The sequence below is a fragment of the Nycticebus coucang genome, chromosome 4 (genome assembly GCF_027406575.1).
Source record: "Nycticebus coucang isolate mNycCou1 chromosome 4, mNycCou1.pri, whole genome shotgun sequence".
NCBI lineage: Eukaryota > Metazoa > Chordata > Mammalia > Primates > Lorisidae > Nycticebus > Nycticebus coucang.
Window position 1 is genome coordinate 10,221,767 of NC_069783.1, and position 18,717 is coordinate 10,240,483.

Genomic DNA, 18,717 nt, shown 5'->3' on the forward strand with positions numbered 1-18,717 from the left:
GTCACTCCCACTGCCTCCTCCGACACCTGCTGCCAGCGAGGATGCGAAATAACTCTGCCCTGTCCCAGAGGCCACAGGACCAAGGCCAAGGTGCAGTTGGCTCCAGGCCCTCCCCTCACATCCTAATCTTTGCAGTGCTTCCAGTGTGCTTGTGTTCACAGAGACTATCACCTATGAACCTGACATGCTTCTACTAGATTTCTGGCCCAAACACTAAATATGACCAGGTATAATTCCTCACGATCATATCACTCGTCGGTCATGAGGTTCTTAAAATATCTTGACAGGATGAGCTAAAAATAGTAAGAGTGCTGGTGACCCATCTCAGTAGAAGTGTCTCGAAGTGTTGTTATTTTCTCCCTTACACTTGAGGACATTTCGGGGCATGGGGTTGTGGGAGCTATTCCAGGCCATGGGAGTGGCAGGTGGTAGCTCTGCGGCCACGTGTGCTGTGCTGGCTCCTCCCTAGGACTCTCTGAGCTCTCTTAGAGAAAGGCAGGCCAGGAACATCCGTGTCCAGGTGGCCAGGGTGGTGGCACAGGGATCTGGGAAGACAGAGGCCTGGGATTGAGCCCCACCACGCCCTCCGTAGGTGCATCCTTGGAGCTGTCTGATCAGGTAATTGCAGCCTGCCCATGCAGGAGAAGCCGGGCGGGCACCTGAAGTCAATCCCAGATGGATCACATCAGGGCCCCTCTGGAGGAAATGAGGATGAGGAGCCCAGATGAACTCAGAGAAAGTCTCCTGGGAGAAGGAGGGACTAGGAGACTGTGCTTCACAGTGGGAAGTTGAATCAGGGAGCCTCCCGCAGAGCCTTCTCCCTTAGCCTCAACCTCACCCCACCATGCTCATATCGCAATTCCTAGAGTCCCTTTCCTCAGCCCTGATGTGCTCCTGGGATTGCAAATTCCTCTCCCTCTGTGGCTGTCGAACCAGACGGTGGCCTGGGTGCCCACTCTCATGCTGCCCCTGCTGCCCCCTGGCCTGACCTGACATTGCCCTCGTTCCCCCAGTGAGCTCAGCCCCATCCCTCTCTGGACAGAATCCACGTCTGTGATTAGATCCACAGCATGGTTCTGAAGTTACCCTGGCCCTGCTTTGCTCTTCCGGGCTTCCGACCCAAGGCCAGTTCTTGAAGCTCTGTCTGCAACCTGCAACCTCACAGGGTTGCTGTGAAAATTGTGTGTGATCTGCATCTTCAGCACTTAGCACAGTTCCTGGTAAGTGGGGTTTATTCACCCCTGGAGCACTGTCACATTGTTGAGATGACAGGTGGGGCTAACTGCCAAATAGATGTTGCAGGGTCCCCCCCACGCCGCCTTCATGGGGTGCTGAGGCAGTGCAGAGTTTCAGAGAGGAACTTCCCAAGGAGTAGGGAACCGTAGGAGACTACAACGTGGAAGGACTGTTCTCTGGAAAGCACCGCCCGGCGCTCAGCACGTGGGGTGCACTCTCCCTCCACACCTCCCCCTCCAATCCCTGGGGAGACAGAACAACCCCAATTCTTAGAGCTGTGAAACCCTGGGGAAGTCCTACTGTCTCCAAGAGCTGGAGTGAGGACAAAGTGACCATGACATGACAGGTCCCCTCCCCTGGCTTCCCCTTCACAGTTGACAGAAACCGAAACCAGCATCTTCTGGAATCTCTGTGTCCTGGGTGTTGTTTGTCAGCCAGTCCCCAGGTGGGAGAGGATTTGCAATTCAACACTCTGCTCTTTTGCTGAGCCTTGTAACTTGACCTGGGTTTCAGGACAGGACAGAGCAGACCCGGTGGAAAGGGAAGCACCGCCTGCCTTGGACTCCAGTGTCACCCGGCCCGGCCTCCCAGCTCCTGAGCTGGTGTCGTCAGAGGGTCATTTGTGTCCTGGGTCTGGGTGAGGAGGCAGCCAGCACCCGACGCTGAGCCATGGAGGAGCAGGACCCAGTCCCCAGCTCCAGCTGGGAGCCTCCACAGGGCAAGAGCTCCCTGGATTCAGCGTGGTCATGGGTAAGGGCCGCCAGTGGCTGTCTGCACACAGGGCTCTGCTCTCCCGCCTTCCTTAGCCAGGTGCTTGGTGTTCATGGGATGGGGATCATCTGTGTCTGTCCAGCCAGTCTGGCTTGGGATGGGTCTGAGCATTCACGTTTCCCCAGATGAAGGACAGGCTGGGCTTGGTCCTTGGCCACTCCTATTCTAAAGCTGCATTTATAAAGGAGGATTTAGGACTTATTAGAGAATTAAAGGCTGTTTTCTTTGTCTTAGCTGGAAAATGCATAGTGATTACTTTGACCCCCAACAGGGTTTTGCAAGGGCTTCCAGCCCATCAGGTAGCCGGCTGGGACCCAGCTGTCTTTCATTTTTCTATCGAAGGCTGTCCCTGACTCAGTGACCAGTGCCAGACAACTCAGTGTTGTCTCAGGAGTCTGCTGCTCTCGTGGACTCTGCCTTTTTTAGATCTGATCCTAGATGCCAGGGCTTTTTTTCTTCTGTTGGGTCGTAGTGGGAGCTGTTTAAAGTGATCTACTTTTACTACTGGAAAGCCCCAAGCAGGAGTGGAAGGTGTTCAGGTCACCAGCCCGAAGCAGCCATGAGCACCTATGGTCAGGCCTGGACTAGAATTCAGGGCCTTGCGGTTTCTTCCAAAGAGCAGGGGTTGGGCTGCAGAGAGGATAGTGTGTCAAACCGTCACTCCAGTTGATGCACTGGGGACACTTGGGGGCACTCTGCTCTGGTCCTCAGCTGGCACAGGAGGAGGGTTCAGCGTGCTTGGGGACAGATAGCACAGAGGGCTTTCTGCTTCTTAGGGACACAGAGTAAGGGTGTGGCCAGTGCCAGGCAGGCAGACTTCTTGCCACTGGTCACCAAACACCTGTTGTCACTTCAGACAGCCCCACTCCAGGGCAGGGCCTTCCCTGTAGAGATGACAGGCCTTGCCAGGGTACAGTGGGGGGTGCTGGGAAGGAAGGAGGGGCATGGAGCCTGCTCCTTTCTCTGCCCCATTTGCCACCTGGCCCTTTGGGCAAGTATTTCCCGAATGGACTGGATGCTGGCTGAGGGGCTGCCTTAGGCTCATCCGCATCCTGCCCCAGAGCAGGACGTCCCCTTGGCAGCACTGTGCAGATGAGTGACACCCACACTGTGATTACATAGACTGTTTTGTGATTAGTCAGGGATTAAAATGGCTTGTCTTATTTCTGTTCTTGTTTCCTGTCACTTATATCCCGTGTATGTTGTTACCAGTGTGGGCTGGGAGTTGCTCACTCTTATCCACCTGGGCAGGCTGGGTTCCCTATAAAGCTCCCCAGTGTGCCCCATGGGGGCTGATGTTCTCCACTGCCCTGGGCTAGGGTATCTCTAGGATGACCCAGGCAGGTGGGAAGGGTATTTAGGGCTAGGGTATCTCTAGGATGACCCCATTTGACAGCTGAGAAAACTGAGGCCATGAAGTTACGACATGTCCATAGCAGCTCAGGGACTTGGTGGAAGACAAGGACAGGAAGCCAGGTGTCCTGGCGTCCAGCTCAGCCCTTGTTGTCTGGGCATCCCCGCCAGTGCTGTGACCCGTGGAATCTCTAATTTAATACTGTAGCTGTTTTCTGCTTGTATTTTTTGGATATTAGTTGTTTTTCCTGATTATAAAAACATGTTCACTAGAATATCTAGAGCATATAGGAAAGAACCAAATAAGAAGCTGGGAACTTTGTAAACAGAGGTCTTGCTCATTCCCTGAAGGCTCCTTGTGATTAAGCTGCAGAAAGGTTTTCAAAGCCACCTCTTGTCACGCCTGAGCTGCGGAGGGGGTTATGGGACTCGGTTGGATCTGCAGAGCTGGCTTCCAGCAAGGTGCAGGGTCTGAAGGGGCCCAGGAGACTTAGGCTGGGGCAGGGCTGTGTCTCACATCTGGAAGAATCTGACCTATTTGCCAAATGGTGGCAGCAGAGCCATGATTCCAGGAGCCTAATTGGTGGCAGCACAGCCATGATTCCAGGCCCACCGGTGAGAGACGTGGCTTCCTTCTGCTACTTGGGGGGTGGGGTGGGTGTATCCGGGACTGGCCCTTGGAGGACAGGGGAGGGTCAGGCTCAGAGTTAGGGCTGCAGCACAGTAAAGGAATGGGGTGCAAACCAGGCAGGAGCCCTGGTGGACCATGGCCATGCAGGAGAGCTGGAGGAGCCTGTAGGAGAGCTGGCCAGGCACGAAGGGAGAGGCAGGAGCTGCAGCTGCCTTGGCCAGGAGCCCAGGCAGGGCTGGCTGGCTTCTGGGAAGGGTAAAAGTAGCTCAGCCACCAAGGGGTCTGTTTTCATTTCTGGAGCTGGGAAAGGGCAGCGGGAGGTGTGAGCCCTCAGAGGCACCTGTTGAATTGACACCATGCACCTGTGTGTTGCCCACAGCCGTTCCCAAGGACTCTGGGCTTGATCTCTAGGCCACAAGCATGTCTGGGCCTTGAGTGTGTGCAGAGCCCTGTGGGGGTGAGCAGGTATATAGGGAGTCAAGGCTGAATGTGAGTGAGTAGGGTGCCGCTGGCCAGCTGCCAAATTCAAAGTTCACGGGGCACAGATTGGGAGTGATTCTGGCTGGCAGGGCAGTTTCTGAGGAGCCAGAGTTTGAGCCAAGCCTTGGAGCAGGAATACGATTTCAATAAACAGAGCAAAGGGGGTGGGGCCTCTGGACAATGTGAGGGTACAAGGCGTTCCCTCAAAGCTGAGTCTGCAGGTCTTATTTCTGAGGCCATCTGGGAGTTTACTTTTCCACAGTTGGGTTCTGCACAGCGGTGGCATTCGTCCTGCTCAGGCACCCACCCGTGAAAGACGACAAATAGTCACAGGCAGAAGACCCAGAGTGGAGGCCAAGAGGCCTGGGCTCACGCCCCAGTTTGCCACTTACAAGTTTTGATTTGCTGAAGCCTTAGTTTTCTCACTGTAACATGAGGCTTATCCTTGCAATAGCCAATAATCTACTACTCACAGGTACTCGATAATGGCAGCTGTTACACCTGACAAAAGATGGCTTATATTACAGGTGACAAGATGTCAGATCATTTATTCTGGCTCAGTGGACCTAGAGAGCTCTGTGAGGGGGAGTCTTGCAGCAGGAAGGAGAACTCTGAGGCAGTCCTCTCCCACACATGCCCTTGGCCTCCAGGGCCTCTCAGAGGCCGCCCCCCTCCCCCACACGCAGCTCTGTTCTCTCCTTGTACCTGGCCACGTCCTGCTCCTGTGCTGTGGCTTTCTTCAGACATGCTGAGCCAGTCATGCTAGTTGGGTCTCCCGGGAAGTGAACATTCATCCTGTCACCTCCAGTTTTGGGGCTGGAATTTGGGCCTCAATTCCCCAGAGCTTTTATTGCCACCTGGACTCCATTGGCTCCACTGACCATAGGCCTGACAGAGGCTGGATGATGCCTCCTCTGGCCCCTCTCTATGGGAGCCTCTGGGCCTTGCACCCCTAAGGGTGGCCTGATGTAGGAAGACAAACTCAGGGAAGGGCTCCACCTGTCCCCAGAGCCTGAGCAGACCCCGAAACAGCAGTGTTGACTGCCCACTTGGTCCTGAGGGGGATCTCAAGAAGGCACCACCTATGGTCAGCTGAAAGCATGGCCCCTTGGGTGTGCATTATGGGAGGCAGAGAAACTACAGGAAGCTCACCCCACACAGCCTCTCATGGAAGTGGAGCCTTGGGCCTCTTTCTTCTCCCCTGGGTGTCCTGGACCCACCCTCAGCACACCTGCTGGTGAGCAGTAGTGGAGGCCTGGAGCTCCCTCTGGAGGTGACACTTGTCACTTTTCCTAGTGACAAGAAGTTAGGATGAACACTGTAATTCGATGGTTAAGTTGGTGATTCCGGGGCAGCTGCCAGCCCAGACCTGTTGAAATCTCCTTCTTGTATGTTTGTGATTGAACCGCAGACGGAACGTGGTCTGCATCTTACACTGACTGACACGGGTCTTTAATCCGCTGTCCTCTGCGGTTGGCCACAGTCTTGCTCACCCTTCTCGGCCCAGTTCAAATGCCACCGTCTTCATAAAATTTCAGTCCGTGGTTGGGATGGGGCTCCCATCCTTCTGCTAGGTAACTTGCCCACGTTTGCTTTGAGTTCTTATGTTTTTAATGTAAGCGGATTGTGCTTTCCATTATGAAATCAGAGTGGAAGGGGGCAAGTCGCTGGACACTGCATTTAAATGACTGAGTTGCCCCCTCCTCTGCAGGTCACCCTGGAGGATGTATTTCTCTGTCTCCTTCTCCCAGTAAGCTGCGAGCTCCCTGGGATGGTGAGGGTGTCTCCAGCTCACCTACACGCAGCAGGTCACCCGGACTGCCCGGGTGACCTGTATATAATCTGTAACCTGTAATCACTACATGTGTCCTTGTTTGCCCAGGCCAGTTGGGTTTGTGCCTGTTGTCCTGTACCATGTAACTATTCATAGCACTCCCCCTTTGCTCTCAAAGGTGTTCTGAATGGGTCAGTCACCCCACTTAGCACATGCTTATTAAGCCAAAGCACCTGACTTTGGTGCTTTCCCCTCACCCATAACCTGTTCCCCCAAATCCTTTCTCACCTGCTAAGTGGGGGTCCTAGTAACATTCTCCACCTGGTCAAGGCCAGAGTGGGGAAACAAAGGCAACAAAATCACTTCTCTGAGAGACTCAGTTTCCTTGCCCGTTATTGTGCGGCTCCTTGTGTTTATGATAAGTTGTATGAGTCCATATCCCCTCCAAACTCTGGAGTTCCCTACTAGTGCAGCTTACCTCGTCACGTCTGCTCTGCCTCCCTCCAGACACTGAGGGGGACCACACTTGATCTGAATCTACATAATGGCTGATGAGCTAAGGACCACACGAAATAGCAGATTATATACATGAATTACATCATGTATAATTTTGTCTTCCTATATTTAAGATGCTAAGCTACATGGGCAAGAACATGGGAGACTAGAAGGGGCTGGGTGTACCTGCCATGATGAGGCCCAGACCTCTGGGAGACGAGCAGTCAGAGGGAGGAGGCTTTGCAGGTGGGCTGGAGTTGAGCTTGGGGCAGACAAATACAGCTGAGCATTGTAGAGAGGAAGGGAGGAAAGAGGAGGTCTGGGAAGCGACAGGTCCACACTTCTTTGTCGCTGGCTCTGGCCTCTCCCTGGACTCTGTGCAGAGGGGAGAGGATTGGCTGCAGCTGCCTCCAGTGTGCTGTGGCTGTAAAGTGACAAGATATGTCCTGTGCCATTCACGGCTGCTGCCCCTGCCTCCAGAGAGCTGGTATTGATGCCAATGTCCTGCTGTTCTCAAGGAAGGGACATAGTGTGGTCAAAGCCAGCCTTTGTAGCCCAGGAGCCCTGGGTGGGAATCCCAGCTCTGCTACTTATAAACAAAGCTACTGGCCTCCACCCAGTCCCATGGAGCCTCCCTGAGCCCTGGGCTCATCTTCCTATAATCAGGGCTAATCAATCTGCGTTCTCAGCTTAGTAGGGTGTCAGGCCTTCACTGATATGCTGAAGCACCCCTGAGCCTTTTCTTGGCATTTACCGTGTGGTCATCAATGGGCCCTGGGCTTTCCCTTTGGAAAAGTGCTGCCCAGTGATGGTGGGAAGCACCTGGAGAGGGAGGAGCCAGGATGTGGATGGCCCACGAGCAATGGAGAGGTCACACTGTATTTGGACCCGAGAGTGAAATGTGAGATGAAGACTGGAATGTTGAGACAGACAGATGCTGGGAAAGATGAAGGATGGTAGGACAGGTGGTCCAGATGAGTTGTTCTGTAATGCCTGAGGCTGGTGTATGTGGGCCTGTGGACAGATACTGTATAGTGTAACTTACGGGTGGGTTGTCCTGGTTTAAATTCACAGCGACAGGGTGGATGGCCACAAGGGTGGGGAGGATGGCCACAGGCTGGCATTGTGAGCAGAGCACATCCTGTCACATGTGACTGAGCTGGGAAATGCCTGTGGCTGTGCTCCGAGGGGGTCAGACACTATCCTTCTGTTACTGCCACCCCTGCGTGCGGGAGGACTCATGAATGCATTCCTCACAGTGCTTGTGCTTGGAGTATGTGGGCGTGGTGATGAATCAATATGGGTCCCTTTGTTAGATAAACAGGGCCCTGGCACCCATCTTTCTCCTTTGCCCTGGCTGCTGGGGTGGGCTTTTGTTTGGTGCTCAAAGGCAGGATTATCTGAGGTCTAGATTTTAGGAATTCTCTCTCTCCCTCCTGTAATTCTAAATCCTGCTCCATTTCACGGCTTTTGATCTGTTTTTAAGTAATTCTATTATGTGGTTTATTTTTCTTTCTAAGCTGCTTGAAATCCTTTCAGGGTTTGATAAATTATATAAGCAAATAATAACCAAAAGTTTGGAGCAAACTCACCTAATTTCTTACTAGAAGCAGTAATAACAAGGAAGCAGGGTGCTCTCAGACAGGACAGCACCCCAGCGGCCGAGGTGCCTTGTGGGCTGGTCTGCAGCTGGGCTCTGCAGGGCAGAGGGATGTGGTGTCTCCCACAGCAGGGACAGCATGGCGGAGGCAGGAGGGCTCTGTCTCTGAACTCAGGAATCGTTTTTGTTAGTAGTATGAAGACAGTGAGACCCATTACAAGGGAGCTCCAGGAGTAACAGAAGGGGACCTGGAGGACGCCATCCGGGCTCCAGGCCTCACGGTGTAGGTTGGAGCAGGCCTGTTGTAAATTTGGAGCACTGATGCCTGCCTCCTAGGGCTGCCCCCTGTGTGGCCATTACAAGTGCAGGGGTGCCTCTCAGAGATAGCTAAGTTTCTTGGTCTTTCTGGGGGAGGTGGCATTTGAGCCCTGGCCTTAGCAGGTGGATGACTGTGACATACACTTTTATAAAATGATGTCATGACAGGGCCGCCACTAAGCTTCCAAAGTTTGTCACCACATGGAATGCTGGCCGAGGGGACAAACTGAGTTCGACTCGTCAAGCCTGCTTGCAGTTTGTCTATCCTGAGAGGTCCTGTCCATTCATTCTACTCGGAGGGGCTCTGAGTGCCAGGGGTGGCCCAGGGAGTTGATTCAGACTGTGATTCTTGCCACCTGTACTCACTAACATTGTAATAAATGATAAAATGTCTGCGGGCCTTTCCCTACAAGTGGAATAAAAATGGAGTGAGCAACTTTGAAGATGAAAGGGTGGGGAGCCTGGTGTCCTCACTTCTCACGCTGCCTTTCCTTCCCCACGGCAACCCTGACACCTCCTTGCCAACTCCCACCCTCCCTCTCTCTCCAGACACCCCAGGGCTCCTTGCAGGCTAGTTTGCATCCCCTGGAGAGAGTAGCCTCCCAGAGGCCTTCCCTGCCTCTCTGGAGTCACAGGCTGGAATTCTTTTTGGAGTCATAGTCTCCACATCTCCCCTTGGAGAACCGAGCCTTTCTGCACGGCAGTGACTGGGCGGGCCCTGTTTCCATGCCGATTATACCCTTCAGGCCCTGCCACTTGCTCATTTACCCCATAAAGCACTATGAATTATCCACCCTTCACATAAATGACCTAGGAACGTCTCATTGCTTTCACTCCGGCCTAAGTGTCCTGCACAGAAATGCCCTCTGGAGGGCAGTGCCACACCAAGTCCTAGGACAGGGCACACCTGGGTGGGATTAGGGTTCCTCTGCCCCCCATCCAAGGGGGTGTGGTGCGGGAAGTGCTTATGGAAAGTGACTTAATAGATAAAACATTTTCAGTCAATAACAAAAGGGTTTTGTTAAAATCCTTGAGTGAGTGGATTTTATGATTTGAATTTCAAAGTAGTTCAAAATAAAGACGAAGAGGACTTGGCTAGTTCGTGTCTTCACCTGATTTGACCCAGGCAGAAGCTGAGTTTATTAATAGCCATTTGATAGATGCCTCGCAGTTAACCGTGAAGCAAGAGGGGCTCGAGTTGCTAGTTTTGAGCCAGGTACAAAAGCCGAATGGGTGAGAGGTCATCAGATGGAAAGAGAACAGTAAGTCTTATTATCTGCTGAACATTGAGTCTGCACAGCTGACTTGTACAATAATATTTTGCAAACATGAGTTATTCCATATTTATGGATAATTCATAGTGCTTTCAAATGATCAGTGTCCAAGTTTATTACCGCTTCTGCTTACCGAGTGCTCTCCATATGCCAGACGCCTGTGAGGCATTTCCCATATTTTGACCTTTCAATTCCCTAAAAGCCATGCAGGTGATTCTTAGCCTCAGTTTACATACGGAGAATCTTAGAGAGATTAATTAACTGGCCCAGGCTTTTCAAAGCATTCTGAATTCTTCATATGAACTACTGATGGCCAGGGCTTCCCCATCCAGATGTTCTAAAATTGACTTTTTGAGCCTTAGAATATTTATCTTAATTGTCATCTTGTAGGTTTTAGACCTGAGAAGGTCTTTTCATATCTCGATTCTGTTATACAACATACTGACTTTGTGACATCTAAAAATCAGGCTTTCTTGCTTGCTTTTCCTGGTTTCTGTTGAACTGATGATTGAAAAAAATATTTTCCCCATCCCGTCTTCTGCTTTTGCTCAGCAAATTCCATAACTGGGGTTGAACCTGTATTCTTTTAGTGGCTGTCCTTAACTTTTAAAAACACACCTAGAGGGCGGCGCCTGTGGCTCAGTCAGTAGGGCGCCGGCCCCATATACCGAGGGTGACGGGTTCAAACCCGGCCCCGGCCAAACTGCAACCAAAAAATAGCCGGGCGTTGTGGCGGGCGCCTGTAGTCCCAGCTACTTGGGAGGCTGAGGCAAGAAAATCACTGAAGCCCAGGAGTTGCAGGTTGCTGTGAGCTGTGTGAGGCCACGGCACTCTACCAAGGGCCGTAAAGTGAGACTCTGTCTCTACAAAAAAAAAACAAAACACACCTAGAGAATAAATATTATCTAACACAGTTTAAAATTATTTATTATTTCTATACTCCCGCCAAACAGGACCCAAGCCTTATCTCACTTTAACAACCATTGAATACATTGCCATCTTATTAGTCTTCTCTAGAGTTTTTGTTTTAAAGAGAAAACTTAGAAACTTCAGTTATTATTTTTCAACAAAAAGTTGAATAATTTTTAAAATGTCCAACCTCTTATATCTGTATCTGTACTTACTGCTTTTTCTTATATCCCATATCTGCCTGGGTTCATGTTTTTTTCTTGGTGGTGCACATCATTTGATAATTATTCTAGGGAGGGTATATGGGGAGATAAATTTGTTTACTCTTTGTATACTTAAGAATGTCTTCCTTTTGCACTTTCTTTTTCTTGAATGGTAGTTTAGCTGAGTATAAAATTCTAGGTCGACCACTGTTTTACCTCAGTATTTATAAAAGCACTCGTCTTCTGGGAGACTTCCAAATGCTATCTTTTCCTCTGCTATTTCACTATAATGTGTATAGGTATAGATTTATTTTTATTTCCCCTTCTCTGTGTTCAGTTTCCTTTCACTTTTCACTCACATCTTTCGTCAATTTTGGAAGATTCTCAGACATCTCTTCAACAGCTTCTTCACAGTGATCTCCCTAGTTTTATTTTCCGAAATACTTATTAGACACAAATTTTAGCTTCTCACTTTAACTCCCCCCCCACCCCCGTCTCCTACATATTGTTTTACTTCTTCCTTTATCTTTTTGACTTGCTGGGCTCATTGAATGTATTCATGCTACACAAGTATTTCACTTCATTTCATTAATTCTCTCTTTTACTGTGTTTTGTTATATTGATATTTATTCTTTAATTTCTATGACTATTCATTTCCAACATTTTTTGTGTCTGTTTTTTTTCTAATTATTAAATCGTAGCTGTGTACATTAATGCGATCATGGGGTACCATACACTGGTTTTATAGACCATTTGACATATTTTCATCACACTGGTTAACACAGCCTTCCTGGCATTTTCTTAGTTATTTTGTTAAGACATTATATTCTACATTTACTAAGTTTCACAAGTACCCTTATAAGATGCATCGCAGGTGTAATCCCACCAATCACCTTCCCTCCGCCCATCCTCCGTTCTCCGTCCGCTCTCTCTCCCCCTTCTCCCTATTCTTAGGTTATAACTGGGTTATAGCTTTCATGTGAAAGCCATAAATTAGTTTCATAGTAGGGCTGAGTACATTGGATACTTTTTATTCCATTCTTAAGGTACTTTACTAAGAAGAATATGTTCCAGCTCTATCCATGTAAACATGAAAGAGGTAAAGTCTCCATCTTTCTTTAAGGCTGCGTAATATTCCATGGTGTACATATACCACAATTTGTTAATCCATAGGTGGATCGATGGGCACTTGGGCTTTTTCCATGACTTAGCAATTATGAATTGGGCTACAATAAACATTCTGGTACAAATATCTTTGTTATAATGTGATTTTTGGTCTTCTGGGTATATACCTAGTAGAGGAATTATAGGATTGAATGGCAGATCTATTTTTAGATCACTAAGTGTTCTCCATACATCTTTCCAAAAGGAATGTATGAATTTGCATTCCCACCAGCAGTGTAGAAGTGTTCCCTTTTCTCCACATCCACGCCAACATCTCTGGTCTTGGGATTTTGTGATATGGCCTAATCTTACTGGAGTTAGATGATACCTCAAAGTAGTTTTGATTTGCATTTCTCTGATGATTAAAGATGATGAGCATTTTTTCATATGTCTGTAGGCCGTGCACCTGTCTTCTTCAGAGAAGTTTCTCGGCAAGTCCCTTGCCCAGCCTGTGATGGGATCACTTGTTCTTTTCTTACTTATACATTTGAGTTCTCTGTGGATTCTGGTTATTAAACCTTTGTCAGAGACATGACCGGCAAATATCTTCCCCATTCTGAAGGCTGTCTGCTTGCTTTACTTACTGTGTTATTGGCTGTGCAAAAGTTTTTTAGTTTGATCAGCTCCCAGTAGTGTATTTTTGAAGCTCCTTCAATTGCCCGGGGCGGGGGGGGGTCCTCATCATAAAATACTCACCCAGACCGATTTCTTCAAAGGTTTTCCCTGCACTCTCTTCTAGTATTTTTATAGTTTCATGTCTTAAGTTTAAATCTTTAATCCAGTGAGAGTCTATCTTAGTTAATGGTGAAAGGTGTGGGTCCAGTTTCAGTCGTCTATAGGTTGCCAGCCAGTTCACCCAGCACCATTTGTTAAATAGGGAATCTTTCCCCACAAAATGTTTTTAATTGGCTTGTCAAAGATCAAAGAACGGTAAGTAGCTGGATTCATCTCTTGGTTCTCTATTCTGTTTCATTTCTCTACCTCTCTGTTTTTGTGCCAGTACCATGCTGTTTTGATCACTATTGATTTACAGTATAGTCTGAGGTCTGGTAGTGTGATTCCTCCTGCTTTGTTTTTATTTCTGAGTAAAGTCTTCGCTATTTGAGTTTTTTTCTGATTCCATATGAAATGAAGTATTATTTTTTCAAGCTCTTTAAAGTAAGACGGTGGAGCTTTAAAAGGGATTGTATTAAAATAGTATATTGCTTTGGGTAGTATAGACATTTTAACAATGTTGATTCTTCCCAGCCGTGAGCATGGTATGTTTTTCCATTTGTTAACATTCTCAGCTATTTCTTTTCTTAGAGTTTCATAGTTCTCTTTATAGAGATCTTTCACGTCCTTTGTTAGATAAACTCCCAAATATTTCATTTTCTTTGACACTACTGTGAATGGAATAGAGTCCTTAACTGTTTTTTCAGCTTGTCTATGGTTGGTATATATAAAGGCTACTGATTTATGAACGTTGATTTTGTAACCTGAGATACTGCTGTATTCCTTGATCACTTCTAAGAGTTTTGTAGTAGAATCCCTGGTGTTTCCAGATATACAATCATAACATCTGCAAAGAGTGAAAGTTTTATCTCTTCTGACCCTATATGAATACCCTTGATCGCCTTTTCTTCCCTAATTGTGATGGCTAAAAATTCCATTACAATGTTAAAGAGCAGTGGAGAAAATGGGCAGCCTTGTCTGGTTCCTGATCTGAGTGGAAATGATTTCAATTTAACTCTATTCAATATGATTTTGGGTTTTCTGTAGATGGCCTCTATCAGTTTAAGAAATGTCCTTTATATACCAATTTTCTTTTTTTTTCTTTTTTTATTGTTAAATCATAGCTGTGTACATTAGTGCAATCACCTATACCCATTCTAAGATGCACCATAGATTGTGGCCCCACCCATTACCCTCCCTCCACCAAAACCTCCCCCCTCCCTTCCCCTTCCTTGGCCCTTTCACCATAGTCTTGTGCTATAGTTGGGTTATAGTCTTCATGTGAAAGTTATAATTCAGCTTCATAGTAGGGCTGAGTACATTGGATACTTTTTCTTCCATTCCTGAGATACTTTGCTAAGAAGAATATGTTCCAGCTCCATCCATGTAAACATGAAAGAGGTAAACTCTCCATCTTTCTTTAAGGCTGCATAGTATTCCATGGTATACATGTACCACAATTTGCTAGTCCATTCGTGGGTCGATGGGCACTTGGGCTTCTTCCATGACTTAGCAATTATGAATTGGGCTGCAATAAACTCTGGTACAGATGTCTTTGTTATATTGTGACTTTTGGTCTTCTGGGTATAAACCTAGTAAAGGAATTATAGGATCGAATGGCAAGTCTATTTTTAGGTCTCTAAGTATTCTCCAAACATCCTTCCAGAAGGAACGTATTAGTGGGCATTCCCACCAGCAGTGTAGAAGTATGCCCTTTCCTCCACATCCACGCCAACATTTCTGGTTTTGGGATTTTGTTATGTGGGCTACTCTTACTGGGGTTAGGTGATATCTCAAAGTAGTTTTGATTTGCATTTCTCTGATGATTAAGGATGATGAGCTTTTTTCATGTGTTTGTAGATCTTGCATCGGTCTTCTTTAGAGAATTTTCTCTTCAAGTCCCTTGCCCACCCTGAGATGGGGTCACATGTTCTTTTCTTGTTAATACGTTTGAGTTCTCTGTGGATTCTGGTTATTAGACCTTTATCGGAGGCATAACCTGCAAATATTTTCTCCCATTCTGAGAAATGAGAGAAATTTGCCTTCCTCACTATGTTTTTGGCTGTGCAGAAGCTTTTTAGTTTGATCAGGTCCCAGTAGTGTATTTTTGATACTGCTTCAGTTGCCTGGGGAGTCCTCCTCATAATATATTCACCCAGGCCGATTCCTTCAAGAGTTTTCCCTGCACTTTCTTCAAGTATTTTTATAGTTTCATGTCTTAAGTTTAAATCTTTTATCCAGTGAGAGTCTATCTTAGTTAATGGTGAAAGGTGTGGGTCCAGTTTCAATCTTCTACAGGTTGCCAGCCAGTTTACACAGCACCATTTGTTAAATAGGGAATCTTTTCCCCACTGAATGTTTTTAATTGGCTTGTCAAAGATCAAGTAACGGTAAGTAGCTGGATCCATCTCTTGGTTCTCTATTCTGTTCCAGACATCTACTTCTCTGCTTTTGTGCCAGTACCATGCTGTTTTGATCACTATGGATTTATAGTACAGTCTCAGGTCTGGTAGCGTGATTCCTCCTGCTTTGTTTTTATTGCTCAGTAATGTTTTGGCTATTCGAGGCTTTTTCTGATTCCATGTAAAATGAAGTATTATTTTTTCAAGGTCTTTAAAGTATGACATTGGAGCTTTAATAGAAATTGCATTAAAGTTATATATTGCTTTGGGTAGTATGGACATTTTAACAATGTTGATTCTTCCCAGCCATGAGCATGGTATGTTTTTCCATCTGTTAACATCTTCGGCTATTTCCTTTCTTAGAGTTTCATAGTTCTCTCTGTAGAGATCTTTCACGTCCTTTGTTAGGTATACTCCCAAATATTTCATCTTCTTTGGCACTACTGTGAAAGGAATAGAGTCCTTGACTGTTCAGCTTGGTTATTGTTGGTATATATAAAGGCTACAGATTTATGGGTGTTGATTTTGTAGCCTGAGACATTGCTGTATTCCTTGATCACTTCTAAAAGTTTTGTAGTAGAATCCCCAGTGTTTTCCAGATATATGATCATATCATCTGCGTTGGGTGAAATTTGATCTCTTCTGACCCTATGTGGATACCCTTGATCACCTTTTCTTCCCTAATTGCAATGGCTAAAACTTCCATTACAATGTTAAAGAGCAATGGAGACAATGGGCAACCTTGCCTGGTTCCTGATCTAAGTGGAAATGATTTCAATTTAACTCCATTCAATACAATATTGGCTGTGGGTTTGCTGTAGATGGCCTCTATTAGTTTAAGAAATGTCCCTTCTATACCAATTTTCTTTAGTGCTCTGATCATGAAGGGATGCTGGATGTTATCAAAAGCTTTTTCTGCATCAATTGAAAGAATCATATGGTCTTTATTTTTAAGTTTGTTTATGTGCTGAATTACATTTATACATTTACATATATTGAACCAGCCTTGAGACCCTGGGATAAATCTGACTTGGTCATGGTGTATAATTTTTTTGATGTGTTGTTGGATTCTGTTTGTTAGGATCTTATTGAGTATTTTAGCATCTATATTCATTAGTGATATTGGTCTATAATTTTCTTTTCTTGTTGGGTCTTTCCCTGGTTTGGGGATCAAGGTGATGTTTGTTTCGTAGAATGTGCTGGGTAATATTCCTTCTTTTTCTATATTTTGGAAGAGGTTTAGTAGTATAGGTACTAGTTCTTCTTTAAATGTTTTGTAGAATTCTGACGTAAAGCCATCTGGTCCTGGGCTTTTCTTTTTAGGGAGATTTTTGTATAGTTGATGCTATTTCAGAACTTGATATGGGCCTGTTCAACATTTCCACTTCGTTCTGGCTAAGTCTTGGTAGGTGGCGTGCTTCCAGGTATTGGTCGATTTCTTTCAGATTTTCATATTTGTGAGAGTAGAGTTTCTTGTAGTATTCGTTAAGGATTTTTTGAATTTCTGAGGGGTCTGTTGTTATTTCATCATTACCATTTCTGATTGATGAAATTAGAGATTTTACTCTCTTTTTCCTGGTTAGGTTGGCCAAAGGTTTATCTATTTTATTGATCTTTTCAAAAAAACCAGCTTTTGGATTTATCGATCTGTTGTATAGTTCTTTTGTTTTCAATTTCATTTAATTCTGCTCTGATTTTGGTTATTTCTTTTCTTCTGCTGAGTTTGGGGTTGAAGTGTTCTTCTTTCTCCAGTTGCTTAAGATGTTCCATTAAGTTATTGACTTCCTTTCTTTCTGTTTTCTTGAGGAAGGCTTGCAGTGCTATAAATTTCCCTCTTAGGACTGCCTTTGCAGTATCCCAGAGGTTCTGCTAATTCGTGTCTTGATTGTTGTTTTGTTCCAAAAATATGGTGATTTCCTTCTTAATCTTGTCTATTATCCACGTATCCTTCAGCATAAGGTTGTTTAGCTTCCATGTTTTTGTATGGGTATGCAGGTTCCTGTTGTAATTTAGTTCAACTTTTATTCCATGATGGTCTGAGAAGATACAAGGAATAATTCCTATTTTTTTGAATTTGCTGAGGTTAGATTTGTGGCCTAGGATGTGGTAGATTTTGGAGTATGTTCCATGGGCTGATGAGAAGAATGTGTATTCAATTTTTGGGGGATGAAATGTTCTGTAGATGTCTGTTAAGTCCAGATGTTGAATGGTTGGGTTAAATCTAAAATTTATTTGCTTAGCTTCTTTTTGGAGGATCTATCCAGGACTGCTAAAGGGGTGTTAAAATCTCCAACTACTATGGAAGTGGAGGAAATCGAGTTGCTCATGTCTGTTAGAGTTTCTCTTATAAATTGAGGTGCGTTCTGGTTGGGTGCCATAAATATTAATAATTGAAATCTCATCATATTGAGTATTACCTTTAACAAATATGAAGTGTCCATCCTTATCCTTCCTTATTTTGGTTGGTTTAAAGCCTATTGCATCTGCGAACAGGATTGCAACTCCTGCTTTTTTCTGCTTTGCATTTGCTTGGAATATAGATGACCATCCCTTCACCTTGAGTCTATATTTGTCTTTTAATGTAAGATGCAATTCTTGGATGCAGCAGATATCTGGCTTGAGTTTTTGTATCCAGTCCGCCAACCTATGCCTCTTTAGAGGACAATTTAAACCATTCCCATTAATTGAGAGTATTGATAAGCCTTTCGAGAGACCAGTGGACATTTTTAATCCTTTTGCGACTGTGGAAGTTGGAATTCGATAAAAAAATTTTTTTGGATGGGTTTACTTTTGTGGTGGAGAATTACGCTGGTTTTTATGGAGGATAGGTCTAAGAATGTCCTGGAGAGCTGGTTTAGTAATGGCAAATTTCTTCAACATGTGAATGTCGTTGAAGTATTTAATTTCTCCATCATAAATGAAGCTCAGTTTAGCTGGGTATAGGATCCTGGGTTGAAATTTATTTTGTTTTAGGAGATTAAAAGTCGATGACCATCGTCTTCTAGCTGAAAGGTTTCAGCCGAGAGATCTGCAGTTATTCTGATATTCTTCCCCTTGTAGGTAATGGTTTTCTTTCGTCTGGCAGCTTTCAGAATTTTCTCCTTCATATTAACTTTAGTGAAATTGATTATGATGTGTCTGGGGGATGTCTTATTTGGGTTGAGTCGTGCTGGAGTTCTGAAACTGTCTGCTATCTGAATTTCAGAATCTCTTGGCATGTCTGGAAAGTTCTCCTTCATAATCTCATGGAGAAGAGACTCTGTGTCTTGTGAAGTCACTTCGTCACTTTCGGGGATCCCTATAAGACGAATATTGGTTTTCTTCAAATTATCCGAGAGCTCTCTGAGAGAGTGGTCTGTTTTTGCTCTCCATTTCTCTTCTTCTTTGAGGGTT

At 45.9% G+C, this 18,717-nt stretch overlaps 1 protein-coding gene across 6 annotated transcripts in view; it reads left to right on the forward strand.

The window, feature by feature from the left end:
• Positions 1-1,120: 1,120 nt before the first annotated feature.
• Positions 1,121-18,717, forward strand: part of LPIN1 (lipin 1) — a 143,676-nt gene continuing 126,079 nt past the window's right edge. For 2 of the 6 annotated variants that reach the window (XM_053587291.1, XM_053587292.1), the window contains exon 1: positions 1,840-1,986. In XM_053587291.1, the coding sequence (XP_053443266.1) occupies positions 1,906-1,986 (81 nt within the window). In that variant the 5' untranslated portion in view covers positions 1,840-1,905. Of the gene's footprint in view, positions 1,221-1,838; positions 1,987-18,717 lie in introns of those variants that run through there. The other 4 variants (XM_053587294.1, XM_053587293.1, XM_053587297.1 and 1 more) reach the window with 4 other exon arrangements.